The 20,825-nt window shown below is 33.4% G+C and overlaps 1 protein-coding gene across 1 annotated transcript; it reads left to right on the forward strand.

Annotated features, from left to right (window-relative positions):
* The first annotated feature begins 8,570 nt into the window (after positions 1 to 8,570).
* On the forward strand, positions 8,571 to 11,275 carry LOC110028595 (peroxidase 51-like). The gene is made up of 3 exons (XM_020730504.1): positions 8,571 to 8,904; positions 9,299 to 9,490; positions 10,556 to 11,275. The coding sequence occupies exons 1-3, from the start codon at positions 8,692 to 8,694 to the stop codon at positions 11,126 to 11,128; spliced, it is 978 nt and encodes a 325-aa protein (XP_020586163.1). The 5' UTR covers positions 8,571 to 8,691; the 3' UTR covers positions 11,129 to 11,275.
* The last annotated feature ends 9,550 nt before the right edge of the window (positions 11,276 to 20,825 follow it).

The raw sequence follows: 20,825 nt of genomic DNA on the forward strand, positions 1-20,825 counted from the left end.
TACAGAGGGTGTAACCTACATATAACCCCCAAATACCCTCTGAATAACCTCCGAAGTACGCAGCACTACGTATGTCTTACGTAAGCAAATTTACCTCTTTACTTAAAATGTCGAGTGATTTTTTAGAGAACGTGATTTCAATAATTGATTATTCATCTTAAATTGAGGGGATGATACAAACCCGCCAAAACATAAACACTACTAAAACTCTATTTTTTCGGGAGACTTTTTTATTTGTATGGCTTATTTTTAACTGCTAAATATTACTTTTAATTTCATTAATAATTAATTAGAAAAATTGTTACAGTTAGTAATGGTATCAATGTTATCTCTCGTCCATGTGCATGTTCTATGTTTTTTTCAGAAACAATGCATTATGTGTCGGCGGTATCTATCCATGCATCATAAACTATTATTATATGGCAGAATATCGTGCATCATAAAATGTAATAAACGAGCCCAAATATTCTATGCATTCCAATAATTGGGCATGTGCATGCTAAGCAATGGAATATTGGAAAAAACTGGATGAATGCTGATGATCTGGATGATCAACATTTTACAATACAAATGATTCAAAATTATTTGAGGGTGACATCAGAGTGTCATAAATAAATGTGATACGAACTAAAGAAAGGAAAAAAAAAGGGAGAAGAAATAATTAGATGGAGAAGTTATGAGTTTTGATGAAATTTCATGCTACATGTTATGCATAAGCCGAGTTACTTGGCTGAGTTGATTTATTGGGCTGCCATGTGTCGGATTGACCTTCAAAACTCTAAGTTGTCAAGTTGATCTGTCGAGTTATTTTGTGCAAAGTTGACCTAACAAGCTCTTAGATGTTGCTAAGTGTTCTCTTCCATAGGCTCATCCGATCTCTTTTTCACTCATCTACATAATTCGAGCCGTCTCTTTTTCTCTTGTCTCCACATCCCTAGTAGGCTTTGGAGATAACCGAGAAAAAAAGAGACATTTACATGCTTACCTCCCAAGCCTTATGTATTTATATATATAACACCCAATTTGGTTCTTTCATATCACATAAAAAACATTATTATCTTAACTTTAAAAAGTAGAAATACACATTTTTATGTATAGTTAAGGATGCATATATGTAAAACTTGTAGGTATAAGGGTTAGATATATAAATACATCGGAAATTAATGGTCTGTATGTATCTCCCTAAAAATTATAAAAAAAAAAGAATTAGGAGCCGGCATTTTGATTAAATTGCCGGCATTTTGATTAAATTGATTACAGGGATTCAATCGCATTTGTCATAGATTTGATGAAACTCTTCTTTTTTCCTTTTTCTGTTATGTGCTATAACTGCTTGTGTTTTTCCCTTATCCTTCGAAAGTTGTCTCTAAACGTACGCTAACAGAAAATGATAAAGACTACAAGTTATACAGAAATAATTCTGCAGCCAAAATATCCTCTAAAAAATTAGCAATATGTGATATATATATTTGTCAATGTAAGTCCCCTCAGGTTAAGGGTTCGATCTCACCGTGGCGGGCGCTTTGGAATTTTAGGTACATGACGCGGGCACTCATCATAGAGCCAAAAAGTGCATGAGAAATTGATATTTGGATCTCTGCCAAATATGGATTTCATTTAAAAATAAAAAATATATGTATGTATGCATGTATCACATACATAAATATATATATATATATATATCAGAATACTTTTATGATAAAGAATTATTTTATGATAAAGAATTATTGTCAAACAACCAGTATTAGAAATCTTGCCATAGTAATGCTTTCTTCCTAATTTTACATGCATAGCACTTAATTCCTATGTATTTACATATCTAACGCCCAAATTTCAATTTTTCCATATATCATATATGTCAGCTTACCTATTCATTCATAAAAAAGGTATATTTCAGTTTTAACGTGAAATGTTGATGGTATTTGTGATATAAATTTGGTTTGAATAAATGCAATAAGTAAAGCTTAAGTGTTAAATATGTATGTACATAAGAATTATTCTAGGTATCCATTAAATTAAATACTTTAATTTGTATTAAAAAGAGAAATATTTTATGATCACGTCAATTTTTTTCCTTTTTCCTTGTTTAACTAATCAGCCGTTAGAAGACATGCGGATACTCTCATCTTCTTAAACTATGTTGTTAAGAATGTTTGTTTTCTTAACTTGGCAATCTTTTTTCCTAAAACTACCGGAAACACACAAGTTATCTTCGGACAATTTGGATGGTAGTAGGGATGAAAATTGATGTTAATCACTACTATCATCGGACTTATGTCTGATTCAGATTCTACAAAAAAACGAGCATCACAGAGACAATTAGTGTCGACACAAACAATGTGTGTCGGCTTTGGGTTCTAGTAATGTCAACATTAACGAGTTGCTACGCCATTCTTGTGGATGTAAAAGTTATCTATGTAAATTACATCATCGGACTATGAATCCAATTATTACGTTGGAGAGGTGGCTAGAGTAAAAAAAAATTTATAGTTATTTGTGTCGGGCTTTATTGACCCAAAGCGGATGCAAATATGTTGTAATTTAAAAAACAAAATAAAAGAAAAAAACAATTAGACTTTTTACACAAGCACAACACAAGTAAATTGCACAAACATGTATGGACAATGAAAGTAAATAGAGCTAGTGAGGATTACACAAAAACTAATAAAATACTCGTCTAAACAGAAATTTTAAAAATTTAAACATAAAATATATATACATAGAATCATGTATAAATATTAAATAAGAAAAAAATACATATTCCTACGATGTATCATAAGTGAATCATCATCGTCTTCATCCTCCTCCCCTTCTCCTTCTTTTTCCTCTCCATCATTCTCATCTATTGAACCAAAAGGTTGCTTTCCACGGCCCGGATCAACAACCTGCTTTCGTCGGTTGAGGGTGACCTGTACTCTCTGATGCCTTTCACGTAGCTCATGTACATCTTCAGTCAAAGCAGTGATATGTTGAACAAGTTCATCATCCTCTGATGAAGATGACCTCGGACCTTGACCAACTCGAGTGCTTGGCCACAAATTCCATCCCTTTGTGCTCAATTCATATGCCATCCCCTTCTTCTTCTTCAATTTAACCTATTACATATCTCGAAGTCAGATTGGTCGCGATAAAGTGACTACCACTACTATCAGTGTCTGTCGGTCTTTGACTTTGACTTTGGCTTTGCATATCCTGAATGTGCTTGTAGTTCTTCTATATAATTAAAACTAATAATTAATTAATATTTTATGTTAATAAGGTAAGAAAATGTAAAAATTCAAAGTTTGTTACTTAAACTGATACTCTGAGAAAGGTAAGAAACCCACTATTGCATCCCCAGGCATTGATGCACCCAAAAATGCAACTTCGCGGTAGTGAGCAGTTGACCAAGCTCTTATTCCTGTGAACATAGGAAAAATAATAAGTAATGGATGATTGCGTCTTTGAATTATCGATTAATGAGTTAATCTTACCAACTTCACGTATTGCTCTATTTGAAGGACCGTTTCTCTAATGTGGAGCGTGACGCCCATGGCTCTCTTGATCTACTGATTAGTATTCCTCTTCCATTGATAATTGGGAGATGCCTATGATCTTGTTAACTTGGCCCACATTTCCTCTCTAACCAAGTTTGGTGATGCCGCTTCTTACGAGCCGTTGTGAACATATCGCCCAACAGATGTCTATCGCGAATCACAAAAATATGTTGGATTTGTTGGTGATACTCTGGCAGCCAGTGAAAGTACCTATACAAAATAAAAGTTATGCAATAATTTTATGTATAACAAAATAACTTGAAGTTATAATTCTAATTAAAATTATATATCTAGATCTTCTTTGAAGAGAGATGTGGAGTATTGTTTGATCGGTTGCCTTAAGAAGTTGAAACTAAAATAGAAACATTAGTTAAAAACTAGTGAAAATGTAATTAAATTTATTCTAATATAAAAGGTAAGTTACGATTCTCTCTCTAGATCAATTAAAATAGCAGGCTAAAGGAATCCTACCGCGAAGTTACTGGAGTAGAAGGGCTTAGCTCATCTAACTGGGGAAATAGTAGCTTAGTGTTTGGGACCAAAGGTGTGGGAGGGGCTGCTAAGGTAGGAGTACGTGGTCAAAAAGGAGTAGCAGGCTTGATTGAATCAGAGAAAATCTGCAGAACCCCGGGGAACTATTGCAGTGATAGTGCTAATAATCAACACAACACTAGAGCATTATGAGGCTATGCAAGAAACCAAATTCTTCATCCTTTTAGTTGTATTGGGGCACTAACGTGGAGGTTGATCAGGTGATTTTTTTCCACTCTCACTTGAAGCTATATATAAAAGGAAGAAAGATATTAATAAAATTAATGCTAAGCAACAAAAGTAAGGAAAAAATGTTCAATAGAAGCAACAAAAACAAACACAGGAAGGTGCATAGTAAAAATATAAACTATGGTGTAACCAAGTGTATGTACGACACCACTAGAGTAAGAAAAATGCTAAAAGTAGAGTATTAACACACAAAACGGATGATGTAAAAGTAGAAAGCTGAAATTACAAGAGATAAAATTAAGAAAAACCTAAATCTAAAGAGACATACCACTCTTATTCTATTCATTAGACGATTTTGTTGATGATGAACTTAAAATTTATCCATAATTTGAGAAACCTCTTCATAAGTACTGATGATATACTCGAGGGTAAAAAATTTTTTTTTTTTTGATAGAAGGATCTGACATTTTATTCTCTTGATAAATGTGTTCAATAATAGTTTGCATGTCAATGGTTCTTCTAGGTTTATTCGTTATAATGACTGTTCAATTAATTTTATCTCTATTTCTAAAGGATATTGATGATAATGAATCTAATTATTTTGTTAAGTATTTAATTTGGTAGAGCACTAATAAGCATTGTAAGAAAATGTTTCGATTGTGATTTTTATGCCAAATATCTTTCATGTTCCCAAGTCACTGTAGCTACTTAATTTGGACACATCCACTAAAAAACTTCAGAGAAAGTATCCCTTCATATAGTATTTATCATCGATCCAATGTAATACAATAGTTAACTTCAGGTTTTATTAGTTTAAAGACATTTTTCTCTTGAAAATCTAACTCCCTCATCTTGCAAAACTTCTTTAAGTTCAATCTTGATTTGACATTTTCTTTTGTTCTCCCTTTAATGTTCATCATAGTATTGATGATAATATAAAAAAAAAAAAATTTTAATATGCATGACACCAATATTATGTCTAGATTGGTCCTTAAGTATGAAAGATCTTAGAAAATTCTTCGCTTCTTCCAATTATGTGTACACCAAAATTAAAAAGAATATTTGAAGTTAGTTATGGTCTCTCAGTGATCTTTGGTATTTCATTAATTAGCTGTCATAAATCCTCCCCAATTATCCTCAGTAGAGGGGTTGATTTTTCAACTCTATTTTTAAAGAAATTATGTCTATTCCTTCAGAATAAGTGATCATGGGCTAGAAACATTTGACGAAAATAAAAGAAGAATTTTTTCTTCTATGTTTTAGGGTGAATGCCTTAAACAGATCCACACAGAAAGGATAATCTAATTTTATCTTCATTCTCCAACCAAAAAATATCCATAAGTGAAAAAATCATTAATCATTCACATAATGAAAACTTTAATCTAAAAATTCTATTTTGTAGTAATATCATAAATCCGCATACATTTTTCACATAATATTTGAAACTCACATATTATAGGTAGTTAGTATACATCAATTTTTTCCTTTAGATTATGTGAATCTGATATCATCAGCATCAGAAATAAAATAATGTGATCATTCACATATCAAAAAGAAAATTATACAGCGTAATTATTACGACCAATATGAGTAGGGTGTCATGGTCTAACTATATGGTGTGAACCCATCTGCACATAAGCTAAGCCCAATGTTATGTGGTTCACCTTCAAAGGCATGATAAGTATGATCGAGGTGTTTCTATGCTTCACCTGAAAGATCTGTTATTAATAGATATGATATTATGTTATGTTATGTGAGGAGCTATACACATAAAAGTTTTGAAGTTTGGCTATGAGTGGTAAGTAAAAGAGAAGCTGGTATGGAATATTTTTCTAATGTATGTTTTTTTTGCCCATTGGTTTGAAACTCTCTACGCCACAAAATCTACATTTTGTGTCATTGCATTAGTATTATAATATAAGATGCACCCATTAACATAGTAGTCCATTATCTTTAATAGTAACGCTAACTTTGATACTAACATTTTTGTTTTGTAAAAGTCTTATAGAACTAATTTTCCATGGGATTTTTCTCTCTTAATAATGTTGCAACTTGATTAAAGCATTCTCTAGGCCTGTTGTAATTAAATGTAATACTCAATATTCCTAATGCTACTGATAGCTTTGAATGTGTGATGCAGCATTCTCACAAAGACTGTTGTGCAGCATTCAATAAATAGTAAAATATATACGCTACACTGTTTAGTGCTTCATCATCCTCAAAAACACTCTAACAAAAGGAGCTCTGTTGGCATCCAAAATCAATTACTTATATGTTATAGGATTGCATTTTATTACAAGGCTGAACTTGATGAAGCCCAAAGTTAATCATATTAAACATCTAGTTCATACTCATCATTGTGAAATCCAGCACCAATAATTGAGTTGAAACGCCTTAGGTATAGATCCAACTTGACTACACCAGGACATCAACACCTACCTTCTGAAAGATAAAAGGATTGTTGTAATGTCATTTGCAAAAAATTCTCAACACCATTTAAAAACTCATTAGCAAGCCATTTTTTTTAGGTACAATCTATCATACATCCTTGATCTCAAATATCAAATATCTATCAGCGGCCTAATAATATGTACATGTAAAGATAAGTACATTTAAATCACTAGTTGTACATAAGCTATTTTGTGCATAAATAATTATATGAATAATTCAAAATGACATCTATAATAGCTCTTCATAAATGTTTGTATGATTGTTTTTATACATGTACATATACATACACATATATACACACAAATCTAACTCATAAACTTCCTTTTTTACATACATACCACTCAACTCTTTTATATATAGTATATATAAATACACATACACATGCACACAGACGCACACATACACATATACATAAATTTAGCACCTATATTTCAATTTTCTTACATAAATATGTACCATTCAATTCTTTTATATTATGTATCTAACACCTAACCCTCAATATTTTTACATACATACCACTCAATTCTTATGTATTACATATCTAACACCTAAACTTAAATTTTTTTGTTAAAAAACCACTTTACTCCTATGTATTACATATCTAGCACCTAACCTTCAATATTCTACATACAACACTCAATTCTTACGTACTACAAATCGAACAGCTGAACTTCAATTGTTACATACATACCACTCAAATCTCATATATTTATTACATATCTAACATCTAACCTACAATTTTTACATACATTCCACTCAATTCTTATGAATAACATATCAAACACCTAAAATTCTATTTTTCACATACAAATCACTCAATTCTTATGTAATGCATATCTAAAACCTAACTTTCAATTTTTACATACATTCCACTTGATTCATATGTACTACATATGTAACACCCATATTTTAATTTTGCATTCAATCAACTCAATTCATATGTGTTACATATCTAGCAAAAATTCCACAAAAATATAGAATGGGAAGGTCCTAAACAGAGAAAGCAACTTTACCTAACATGGATTTAAGATCGAGGAGGAATATCCCCCCGAAGTCACTGGACGCTCCGTGGAGAAGACTCATCGCCAGAGCCCTAGCCTAAGAGACCAATTGAATCGTAGAAGCATGAATGAGGCTACAGGCACGTGAATACAATTTTAAGGTTTGTGCATCGGCCTCTGTCGACATAATCAGATGCAAAAAAGTTAGCTTCGACATTATTGTCTAATAAATTGACCCTATCAAGTAAAAAATAATGCTTTCAGTAAAAGTAAATGCAAGTAGTTTGGGTCGTTGTATCAACAATGCTAAACAGTCCATAATGAGCTTCACCGGAATTTTGATGTCAATTTGACAAAAAAAGCTAAACCTTATTAAAAATATTAAAAAAATAAAAAAAGAATATGTGATAGAGAAAATTTATTAACTTACATCTTAATAGGAATATGCCAAAAAGAACTTCTCAAGTATACCTTTTTTATTCTATGATTCCAAAGTCCTTTCCACATGCAGCCCACATGCAGAGATTAGTGCAATAAGGCATAAAATATGGCATGGCCAAACTATCTATAGCAGAGACGTTGATAGAAGATATTATAAATGCAGTAGTTCTAACATTAGTTGGCTAGTCTGTGTCACCATGTATACTTTACTACTAAACTCTGATAAACTGCACAGTCCACTAATATGAAATATATTTATCAACATGATTGTGATAAATAAAATAAATAAAGAAGGAAATCATTCAACAATTTGGCCTCTTATAATTATTATTATAATGAGCATTTGGAGTCTTATGCCAACCATGTGAAGTATTAGTACTATTGGATCACAGCACACACAACATTGCAGAAAGATATCTTTTTTGGTGTTCCACATTGAATTATTGGCTTGATTATGACAAAATCAAGCAAGCTCTATGTTGCTTTCATTATAAAGTTTAGGAAGATGAGAGCTTGACAGGAGCAAGAGTAAGAGATAAGAGATGGAGATGTGTGGGAGGATGTGTGCAGTGTTGGTTGTATTGTTGATGGTGATGATAAGAGAAGGAGATACACAATTAGCACAAAATTTTTATAGGTTTGGATGCCCAAATGTTGAGTCAATTGTAAGGCAGGCGATCATAAAGAAGATGAGCCAAACGTTTGTGACTATCCCGGCGACACTTAGGCTCTTCTTTCATGATTGTTTTGTTGAGGTAACTCGTATATAATATTGCAGTTTATTTTCAAAGTGGATTTTATCTAGATATAGATTTTAATGTTTTAGAATTATTTAAAGTTGATTTTTTTATTAGTTTAGTGTTGTGCTAGAGAAATATGGGAAGAGGAAGGACTAAGATAGATAAGCATTATAAAGAATTATTTGAAGTTGATTTTTCTATGTAATATCTATATAAATTTTAGACAGTAAATTAAGAATTTATAATACGTCCAAAGCTCTTACTTACATTTGAGAAAAGGAAACCAAAATCTTCAACGTACAATTAATAAACCTACGATTGCTTTAAACCTGTTTGCATCGATCATTCTCTTAAGAAAATGGCTAAAAGTTAAAGCTTTGTATACTCATCTAAATAACTTGACTTATAGGGTTGCGACGGATCAATCTTGATTCAGTCTACAAATGGAGATGCCGAAAGAGATGCAAGCGACAATCTCTCCCTTGCTGGCGATGGCTTCGACACGGTAATAAAGGCCAAGCAAGCTGTCGAAGCCGCTTGCCCTGGCATTGTCTCCTGCGCTGATATCTTGGCCATAGCTGCTAGAGACGTAGTTGTTTTGGTAATTCTCCCTCCTTTTTCCGCTCTCTTTTTCTATCTCTCTTTCCAAACAAGCCGGACAGCTATATTGTTTGAAGAAACAACTGTGAAGTTGTTCAAAAAAAAAAAAAGCTCTTCAAAAAGTTTTGGTGATTAGTACAAAAAAAATTCTTTTAAGCAGTCATTGCATGTAGCTAGGTCTGATGGAAAAATACAGATTTCAGCTGCAGTTTTTTTAAAACAAAACTTAAATACAATTTTGCTAAATAGAAAAAAACTACAATATGACACCACAATGTCATTGCACCGCCGCCCCAAACAAGCAGTCATTGCATGTAGCTAGGTCTGGTGGAAAAATACAGATTTCATCTGCAGTTTTTTTAAAACAAAACTTAAATACAGTTTTGCTAAATAGAAAAAAACTACAGTATGACACCACAATGTCATTGCACCGCCGCCCCAAACACACTAGTCTTAATGTTATAGTAGAAAACTTTTGTCTTTTCAGTGAATTATCCATTCCATGAAGTAATTATTATGTGTGGTGAACGTAGGTATGAATCAGTGATTTTTTAGAGATATTATATTGGTATTGCCACAATATCGCCTGGGGCAAACCCATGTATGGTTTAGGCTGGCAATTGTCTTTCTCAAATTCAAATTTTTACTTATATTGGAGGGCTATTTACTTTTTTATCCCTCCTAAAATATTAGATTTACTTTCCTAAAATATCGTTTCATTACCTTATCCCCTCCCACATTGAAAAAATTATTACATTCGGACTTCAAACCCAAAATTTACGCCCGGAGTTCAGTGAGAGTGTGTCACGTGACAAGTGGGCTCACCTTTTTATAAAACTTACCCAACCAGTGTATTACAATGGGGCTCACTTGTCACGTGACAAGTGTCCACTGAACTTTGGATGCATATTTACATCCGGTGTCCTGATACAATAATCCCTCCTAGCATTGGGTCTGGGAGAGAGCTTGCCCCTCGAAAAAGAGGTTGATTTCCCACTTGAATATGTCAATAGTACTATCTGCACTTAAGTTGTCTGCACTAATATTCTCACCATTCACTGAGCAGTCAGGCGGACCGAACTTCTCGGTCGAACTCGGGCGGCGAGACGGCCTGGCTTCGCATCGATGGCGCGTCCCCGGAAGTCTCCCTTCACCGGAGTTCAACTTCAACTTACTATCATGGTTATTCCGCAAGAACAACCTATCGGTGACGGACATGGTGGCTCTCTCCGGCGGGCACACAGTTGGCTTCGCCCACTGCTCCCGCTTCGCCAGTCGCCTATACTCCTTTAACGCCACCCACAATGTCGACCCGTCACTTGACCCAACGTACGCACGACAATTAATGCAGTCCTGCCCGAAGAACGTCGACCCAAGGGTGGCGGTCAGCATGGATCCCCAAACGCCGAATGTGTTTGATAACGCTTATTACCGTGGTTTGGTGAAGGGGAGGGGAATTTTCAAATCAGATCAGGTGCTTTTGGGACATCCAATGTCGAAGCCTATAGTTAATAGCTTCGCCTTCAACGCGCAAAGCTTCCGCTCGGCTTTCGGTGAAGCAATGGTAAGACTGGGGAGGGTGGGGGTGAAGACTGGAAATCAGGGGGAGATCAGGAGAGATTGCTCTCGCTTCAATTGATTTATTTAGCTTGATTTTTCTTTTTTTTTTTTTGGATAGGCTGAGAGAAAGTTGAGTTTCTATGGAGAATATTATGCTCCAGTTTGTTTTGTAAGTCTATGATTGTTTTGGTGTATTATTTGTTAAGTGATTGGAAAATTCATGCTTGGGGTAGCTGGAAGTGAAGTTTTAGTTTTAGATTTCGCATTTTATTTCTTCATGGTGGTGGTTATTCGTTTTCAATTTTGATTTTCATGCTTCCTTTTTTTTTTGTGTACGGCTATGCTTTAAGCTGTTGCCAACATGAGTTTTGCATGCTATATATATATATATATATATCAAAAAAGTGACTGTGAATGCATCGGATAGCCCAAATCATCGAGTATCAGACGACTCAAAATGTATCAGCTAGGAGAAATCATCCCAAGTGCGTGAAATCAGTAAATGGACTTGTTGGACGTAACTATAGGACATAAGAGCGAAGCAAGCGAGTGATCGAGGCGGGTGACCATGGTTGAGTGATTGAGACCGAGTGATAATGAGCGAGTGTTCAAGCCGAGTTACCAGAGCTAGAAAGCAGATGGTAAAGTAGTTAGGGGTAAATAACCAGGGATAAGTAAGTAACATGGCACTTAAGGTCAGACATTAAAAGTTAGTTGCACGGGGTTGAGTGGCTCGCTTTCACGTTTTCACAACCTAGCATGAGGCCAACTCTTTTCAAGATAATGGCCCAGTACAACTAGGGGGACAATAATCTAAAAGACCCACACCTTAGAGTTTTGGCAAAATATGCTCAAATATGTATTTTCACGAAGGTCTAACAATTATAAAAAGAGAAAATTAAATGTAATAAATGACCTTTTTGGATTCTTTTGTCCAATGGAGAGAGACTTCAATATCTGAGCACTTTCTCTAATTTCTCTTCCGTTCATCGATTTCCTCTGTCATTCTTTAAAACATTATCTTTCTCTCTCCTCATTTACACTCTACTCCTTGGGCGTGATTTAGCGACAAATTCGGATAAATGCCGTGAAAATGTGTGATAAGTGTAGATCATGCCACAACCAGCAAAATAAAAAACACATGGAGAACAAAGATATTGCAAAATTACATGCAACATGGAATGCGCCAAAGATTTTGTGGCTCAAAAAATTGAAGAACTCAAGGAGCTAATAATGAAAATGATCAGTGAAACATTTTCCTAGAGGGTGGATCCATCATTCCATCCAGCAGCCCCAATGCACTAGAGAAGATCTGTCACAATTTCAGGAGAGTTATCTCTAGCCATAAGTGTGAGCAATGACACATACTACTCGAACAACACAAGATCAACAAGATTATATAAGTGTAACAAAAGAAACATTTACATATATTTCAAGGTCAAATTTTTATTAATTTCTAATAATATGACTTTTTCTTTAACTTGACTCTTTCTGAGATTAAACCAATCTCAAAACAATTAATCTAGTATGATTGAAATATTTTCATTTCCTAAAAATATTTTTAAATTAATTAATAGTCAAGTAACAAACCCAAAATCCTTTAACTTTTCTTCGAATATAATATCATATGAATTTTCTTAAGAGAGTTTTTAAATCTTACTAATCAGAGAAGACTTAAGCCCTTATTTTTTAGTTTTATGCTTACCTCAAGCTTCTTCCAAAGGAGATTGGCCACATGTTCTAATTTTTCTTTTGAATCAAACCTTTCACAATTTTTTACCTTTTTTTCTTTTTTTTCATTTTTTTTGTTAATTTCAGTGAGAATCACTATCATTGGTTGAGAAAATTTCTTTTAAGAGTTTTAAATCTTTAATCTCCCTAAATGAGAATTCTCAAATTCTTCTTAATTTGAACTCTTAAATATTATAATTTATTTAAAAGTCAAACTCAATTAAATTGGTTGCGTTGAAAATTAAAAGACTTAAAGTATCACAGGTGAACTATTTATATTTTTATTACACATTTTTAATTATTCTGAGATATTTTAGAGTTTAGGTAGAAATTATTTAGTGAAGAACTGAGTTTTTAAGACATTAATTGTAATCCCTTTCTTTAATGAGTATTCATAGTTCTAGTGAAGTCATTATATAATCTCATTTAATTATCAAAATTCCTAGCTTGAGTCACTACTTTAAAGTGCAATAAACAACTATATTTTGTGAATTATGTTAATGCAAGTATATCTTCATAGCTCCATCCCCCAAACTTGTTTTCTATCTTATGCATGCCATCGGAAAAATTAAAGAAAAAGAAGATAACATAGCATGTAATAACAAAGAATCTGACATAAAATAATTTAGTATAGCAAATAATAGCACATGGAGATCAATGAGAGTGATATGTAATACTTTTAATAGAATGATCGACATTAAATCATATGCATGAAAAATCCAAATTTGACAGTTCCAATCAACTTAGATAAGGGTTCCACAAAAACTCACGTGACCCTTGCATAAATAAATCAACCAAAAAACTCAAAATAAATTGAAAGAAAATCTAAAACAAATTTCAAAACAAATGAAAAGTAAGAGCATGCTCAAAACACAAAATAACATTTGGGTTTCCTTGAAATAAGTATTTAGTTTAACATCCTCATTTTGATCAAAGGTCAAACCAAACCTAAAAGCCTTTCTCCAAGGTCAAAGTTCTATTTGATTAACCCCCGATAGATTGCCCAACCTTTTATTTATCTTGGAGTTCTCACTAAATTCTTAGGTTGCAAAATTTCTTGTTACTTTTCCCTATCATATTGATAACAGCCTTCCAGAGGCTGTGTAGGGAGTTGATTCAGATTATTATTCCTAAGGTGTTTTCTACTCCCCTTTTTATAGGAAAATATTTTCCTCACCAATTATGAGAGAATATTTTTTAAGAGATGAGTCAGGGTTTCCTAAGTATTTGGTTGGATTCTCATGAGGTTCTTCAGGCTCAAGGTCTAACTCTATAGAGCTACTCTCCTACCTAGGGCTATGTTCCAACTCATTCCTTGGGTCAGGGCTCCTCTTGTGGGCAATCCTATAGGCTTTAATCGGGTAGTGGTGTCCACAATCTTAGTTATCTCCCTCAAAACTATAAGGGTCATCTTGAAAAGAAGAGCAGATTCTTCCTTAATCATTATCTAATAAAATTCATCAACCACAGCTTTCTCTTTGCGATCCAATTTTTTTTTTTTATTGAGAAACTTGGCAATCAACAATCCCTATCACCACATTTGCACTATACACTTGCTCCTTTCTTCCTTCTAAAGGATTCACTTCAATGTGACTAGATAACATCCTTTGGAGTTCATTGTTTAAAGGTTAGTTAACTTCAATGCGACTTTATTTGGTTCTCATGACTCTATTTTTAGAACCTAATATGTTGATGTCAGATTCTTAAGTTTAGGTTTTTTTGTTAGGAAAAGCACTAGCTTAAGAGCATTCATATATTCCCCTCCTTATTTTGGAGTGAATCCAGTCATTTAGAGCCCTATTTTTATCCCTAACACCATCACCCTTTGGCGTCATGAAACTAACACCCATTTTTGGGTATAGTTCCTAGGCGTCATACCTCATATTAACTAATAAAATAGTGGCACTATCTACCATGACACCATCCTTCTCAAACTCTTGACTTGGGACCTATGCGCTAAATAACAATGTCGTGATCACTTTATATGGTTAAAAGCTGCTTTACTAATCTCAACACAACAACACTTTTGATCTTGAGTCACTCCTAACTTAGAACCGCACACCATATTTTTTTTGTATGGAGGTCATAGGCCTTGGGCTCACCAACTAAGAACTCTGAGTCACTCCTAACAAACTTGATAAATAACATGTGGATGATCTTGCACTATCTTTATAATTGTTAGAAATGCATACTTATTCAGATAAGGTGATGCTCGAAGTTGGTGTTTGCGACCCAACTTAATAGCGGCAATCTTGTCTATGTGGATAACCATATAAAAATCATGGAAGGTGCTTAATATATATGTGTAGTGATTCTGTTAGAAATAGAAAATAAAGCAGAGAGATGTGATGAGTTAAAGGATGAATTAACCTCTTTTATCATGCGTGCTTGTGTTTTGTGTTACAACAATATAAAGAACTTGAAGAGCATTTTTATATTCCTATGTTGATATTTATTATGCTAGTTAGACTCTTGTTTAGTCAATTTCATTCTGACATGTTTAGTTTAGATTTATTTTTTGCTATATGTTTTCTATTCTGATTAATAGTTGTAGATATTTTTGATAGACACTTGTGGTAGATAGAATTTCTAAATTGTTTTTCTTCCTACTTATATTATACGTACTTAATGCTATACATGTTTAAAATCAAGTTTGGGGAAAAGAAAAATCATTTTAAAACTTAACATTATTTGTCCTCAGTAGCCTGTATTTAATTTAACATCACTTCTTAAAATGGCATGTGGTATGTGGTGTTATCTTTAAGATACTAAACTTTTGATTTTTAGAAATGATAGAGAAGAACTTGGTAGAAAAGTTAGAAAAAATGATGAAACTATCGTTAAGATAGTATAAAATATTAGGGAAATGATTTAACTATTTATAGTAGGAAAATTTGAATTTTTGAAAAATTAAAGATTTTTAGAATAATACTTTTTTAAAGAATTTAGATTCTATGAAAATTTCTTTTCAAAAAATAACATTAGATTTTAAGTTAAGGAAAGAAAATAAGTTTTTAACTATAGAAAAGGGATATTGAAATTTAAAATCATTAAAGGTCTATCCAGATATAGTAATTCTTACCTAAAAAAAAAGTAAGGATTAAAAAAATCCTGAAAAAAAGAAAAAGAAAAAGAAAAATAAGAAAAAGAAAAGAAAAGAAAAGTATGAAAAAGGGAGGAGAAGATTGAGGAATATGACATAACTAAAAATTTATTTCACTTGAATCTTACTAAGATTAATCCTATGCTTAATGTCCGAAAGTGTTAGTAAAAATTATTTTTAATATAGAAATCATGAATTCTGAAATTAATATTTTTCTAAAAATCCAAAGTTTGAGGAAATTTTAGTTACATCTAAATTAAATAGAAAATCAATATTTCTAAATTTAATATTAAATGTTATGAGACCTTATATATCATTTGCTTTTAGAAATTCTTCCTAGTTGGACTATAACATTTCTAAAATAAATTTTTAGTTATCTACTACCAGAGGTTAAAAAATTAAAATTTAAAGTGATAATGTTACTTGAGGACAAACAACGTTTAAGTTTGGGAGAATTTATCTATCTGAAAATTACCTGTTTTTAATATACATTTAATGTTTATTTTATGCACATTTTTTATGATATTGCACTTTAAAGGAAAAATATTTTGCATGTTTTTGGTTCCAGGTAAGAGAAATAGATCTTTAGAGAAAATGGAGCAAAAGTGGTGCATATTGGAGTCAAAACGAGCAAGGAAGAAAATTTTGACTTGACACATTTGCTATGTCTTTCTATGCTTAATCTCCTTTACATTTATCACATGTATTTAAATGAAATTATACTTTAAAAAAGGGTTATTTTCATGCTTATCTTGTAGGTAAAACAATTTGGAGCGAGATGGGCGAAATGGAGCGAAATGGGGAGAAACAGTGGAGCGGCTTGCAGTGTGGTGCCTAGGCTCTCAAAACTGGTGCCTTGATGCCAGTCACGCCGATAAGACGGCGCCTAGGCGTCTGAAACTAGCACCTTGGTGCCAGTCACACCGATAAGAAAGTGCTTAGGCTCCCGAAATAGGCGCCTAAGCTCCAGAAAACTTTCGGGGACAATTTTTTGTGGTTTTGGGCGGTTCTAGAAGGTTATGGATGGCTATGCACACCCCAATGACTCATGCAATGAATCTAGACATTTGGAAAGGATATGGCTCTGTCTCTTGAAGTGAAAGAGTGTTTCTATTCTAGAGAAGAGGTACGTCTCTTAGAAGAAAGAGGTTTTTGGTGTCTTTCTAAAAAGAGAGGCTTGACACCTCTCATGAGGAGTCTAGAGGGGGGATTTTGGAGAGAGTTTTAGCATGAGCGTAGAGAGGAGATGGAGATGTAGATTTTCACCATGTTTGGAGAGATTGGTGGGGGATTTTGAGAGATATGTGTAAAATAATTGTATGAGTTGAGCATGGATCGGGAGAAAACTTTGTTGGAAATATTTTTATCTTTGTTTTAAAGATAAATAACTAAGTATTATGTTATTCATTATCTTGTAAATGTTGGAAACACTTTCTAGTAGATTTGCTTTGATTTGATGAGTTTTCTGTTTTGTTTTATCCATACTTTGTGAGTAGTTTTGTTTACTCTTATCTTTTAATATGAACTAGCGACATGTGTATGAAAAAAAATTTTATGATAGATTCTTATTTTCATGTGATGAGTAATATCTCCTTCATTTCATTGAAATAACTTAAGTGACAATATGTTATGTTAAAGTTTGTTGTAAGTGAAACGAAGACTCGGGAGAGCAGTGATCTTGAACTTGAGTGCACTCACATTGACCGTTTGGGTAGTAAAATAGTTTAGGCAACAATGCAACTCTTAAGGAAATAAAATTTAAGGATCTGTTTCTATTATATGCTTCTAGGTGACAGATAATTGCAGAAAAGAAATATAATAATAAGCATACCTATACACTTGGAAGAGGGTAGGTAAACATATGTTCCTTATTGACACATAATTTATTACATAAATCTATCAATTCTTTTATTGCTTATGCCATTATCTTCATTTTTCTTTTCTTTTGCAATGAAATGGAAGTAATGTTTAGGAATTTAGAATTGCCTAGATCTTCTTTTATTTCATTAATGTGATGGTATTTTCACTGCTTATAATTTACTTTACAAAATAATCAATTGCAATGTTAAAATTTGTTAAGAAACTTAATGACCTAAGAGGGCTAAGATTTCACCAACTAGTGAGTACCACATTTTATTTTGGAACGAGCCATGACGATCATCCAAGTGGAGTGCAAATAGATAGGAAGATAAGATTTTATGAGCTTAAAATTGATGTTTCTAAGGTGATATGCTAGATTGTTTTATCAATTTGGTTTAGATTTGGAACTAAGGGTCGCTGGTAGGTCCTATAGAGAGGACACAGTGGGTAAACTAGAGGTGAGAGGCTAGAACCTATCCATCACTACCATATATGCCGACAACAACTTTAGATTAGTTAATGTTCTTTATACTCAAAAGAGGTAAAGAATAGATATATTCCTATTTGTCACTAACAAAATTATTTTTTAAGCATTTAATTCCTACACATTATCTAAGTAATTGCATGAGAAGAGTAGTCTTTATTATCTCAAAATTCTCCAAACCAATTTATCCAGATAAGTTATTTTTAGATATAAAATTTCCATTTAGGAATAGTTATTAGAAAAATAACTTTAATCGACATTCCAAACTAAGTCTTTATAGTAATAGACCAGAACTTATCTTAAGAGATTTCTTACATCGCTTCTTTGTAGTATCGATATTGAGTTTTAAAGAAAGCCCTATATTACTTGAAAGGATGCGTATACTTGCGTTGTACCCATAGTGTGTAAATTATTAATCAGAAATTCTAATTTTATAGCATATCAAATTTGCACACTAGCCGCTAAATATAAATTGGGTTAAATTTTTGTCCATCTTTTGAAAGTTAAATTATTACATAATTGCGGGTCAGGTTAGATGCTCTACGAGGATCATCAGCATCACTGGCTCACTGAATGGATGAAATACTGGACTCCTTCGTCCAAGAAGCTGGACTGCAGTGGAAGGTTTCCATAACAAACCTGAAGGAAGAGCTAGTAGTTATTTGTCAGGGATATTTGGTTGAGTTGGACGCTCGCTTGCCAGGCATGGCGACTCTCCAGACGGAGCTGATAAAGGCTTGTGTGATTTGTTTGATTTTTTGGGTTTGAGCTGAGGAAGAGAGTTTTGAAAGATTTAAGTTTACGAGGCAAGCCCTATATCAAGGTCTAGTAAGTTGCGGTCTTGTATCAAGCTGCGGCGGTGAAAAGAAAATTATTTCTTGTTTTCAATAGATAAAAGTTTAATTTCACAAGTTTTTAAAATCTTATGCCAATTCCTTTTCTCAAAATTTGAGTTGATTTGATGTAAATTTTCAAAGATCTAGGTACGAATTTGAGGTGTTTCAAATTTCCTGAATCCCCTATATATAAGGCTCAAAGGAAAATGGGTCTGTGCTTTTCAAATTTATCTTTCCCTTCCCTTTAGTTGTCCCTGTCTCTCATTTGGGTTAGTTTATCTTTAGTGATTCACATGATTTCTAGATATTCTCCGTAACTCTTTAGTTTAGTGCTAGCAAGTGAGAGGTCTTCGCATAAGTCGTTTGATGCATAGCTACATGAATACAATTTTCTATAAAATACAAGGATACACTCAAGGCAATCGAGTTGAAGGCATGAGCGACAAATGGCATTGCCAAAGATCTGATCTTCTACTGGGATCAATTTCAGTGAGGGCTTCAACTGCCCATTTGTTACAAGATTCAGTCCATCCTCAATCACTATAGAGTCTTCCCCAAACCAATAAAGCCAAATTCAATTGTGGTCGTGATGACCTTCGTGATCTAATTGCGGTGGATGGAGGAGCTATTTTCATACATGTTGTCTTTCAGGGTGGAGCCCGATGGTTACGTTATTTTTGAATCAACTCAGAACTACTACCTTGTCAATCTAGAGAGAAAAATTAAGGATTGCAAGTTTCTTTTCCTCCACGACATCTCTGAAGTATAGGAGATCGCTACACGACTAATTGGAGAGTCGTACAAAATGAAGAAGGGATTCTTGCTATGGGTCTTAAAACATGCGTCGACTATCGTAGGCAAACACCTATCAATTATTCAACATATTGACCCTATGATAGTGAATTGGGTGTTGAACATTACACAAATCAGTGTCATGATTTCTATGTTTTGGGCTGTCTTAGATGAGACATAGGAGAAGAGGCAGACCTTAAAAATTTATCAGATTTCACAGAAAGATCTGAGGAGAAGGAAGGGTGTCTCTTCCAAAACCAGTAGGGGAAGAGGTCGAGGAAGAGGACGACAAGGCGGTCGAGACTGACCCGTGTTCAGAATTGATTCACTCTATTTTTGAAACAATAATAGTTATTCAAATATTATCAACAGGGAATTAATCCCCTTCAAACAAAAGCTGACATTAATGAAATGAGGGACTTCGAGGGAGCGCCACAAAAAGGAGGAATAGACTCCCAACATTATTGGATTTAATGCTAAAGGCAGAGTGAACATTGACATAGAAAGCTCTTCAGCCGTCTTCCTCAAGCTTCACCCCTCTATTTAAAAGAGAGGAGGCTAGCTGAATTTTCTATATCATAACTCTTGTTACTGTGCGCACACACACACAAACACACTCTCTCTCAATCACACTCTCTTTGGTTCTCACTCTCTTTGGTTCTCTTTTCCATCCTACACTATTTACGTAGGGTGTGATTCATAGTTATATCTTGATTCAACATTAAAAGTTCAAATGATAATATCTTCTTATGATATGAAAGGCTGGAGTGACATGAATGAAAAAAAAATAAAACTTAGGGGTGGATATGTAAATACATATGAATTGGGTGCAATGTATGTAAATGCCCCCTTTCTTCTTTTATTTAAAGAGGTTTAGCATATTAATATTACTTTAGTAAAGTTTAGCGGTAGATATGTAAATACATATTTATATGTAGCTGAAGCCATGTTAGGGCTTGAAATAAGGCCG

This window comes from Phalaenopsis equestris, unplaced genomic scaffold (assembly GCF_001263595.1).
Source record: "Phalaenopsis equestris unplaced genomic scaffold, ASM126359v1 Scaffold000516, whole genome shotgun sequence".
Taxonomy (NCBI): domain Eukaryota; kingdom Viridiplantae; phylum Streptophyta; class Magnoliopsida; order Asparagales; family Orchidaceae; genus Phalaenopsis; species Phalaenopsis equestris.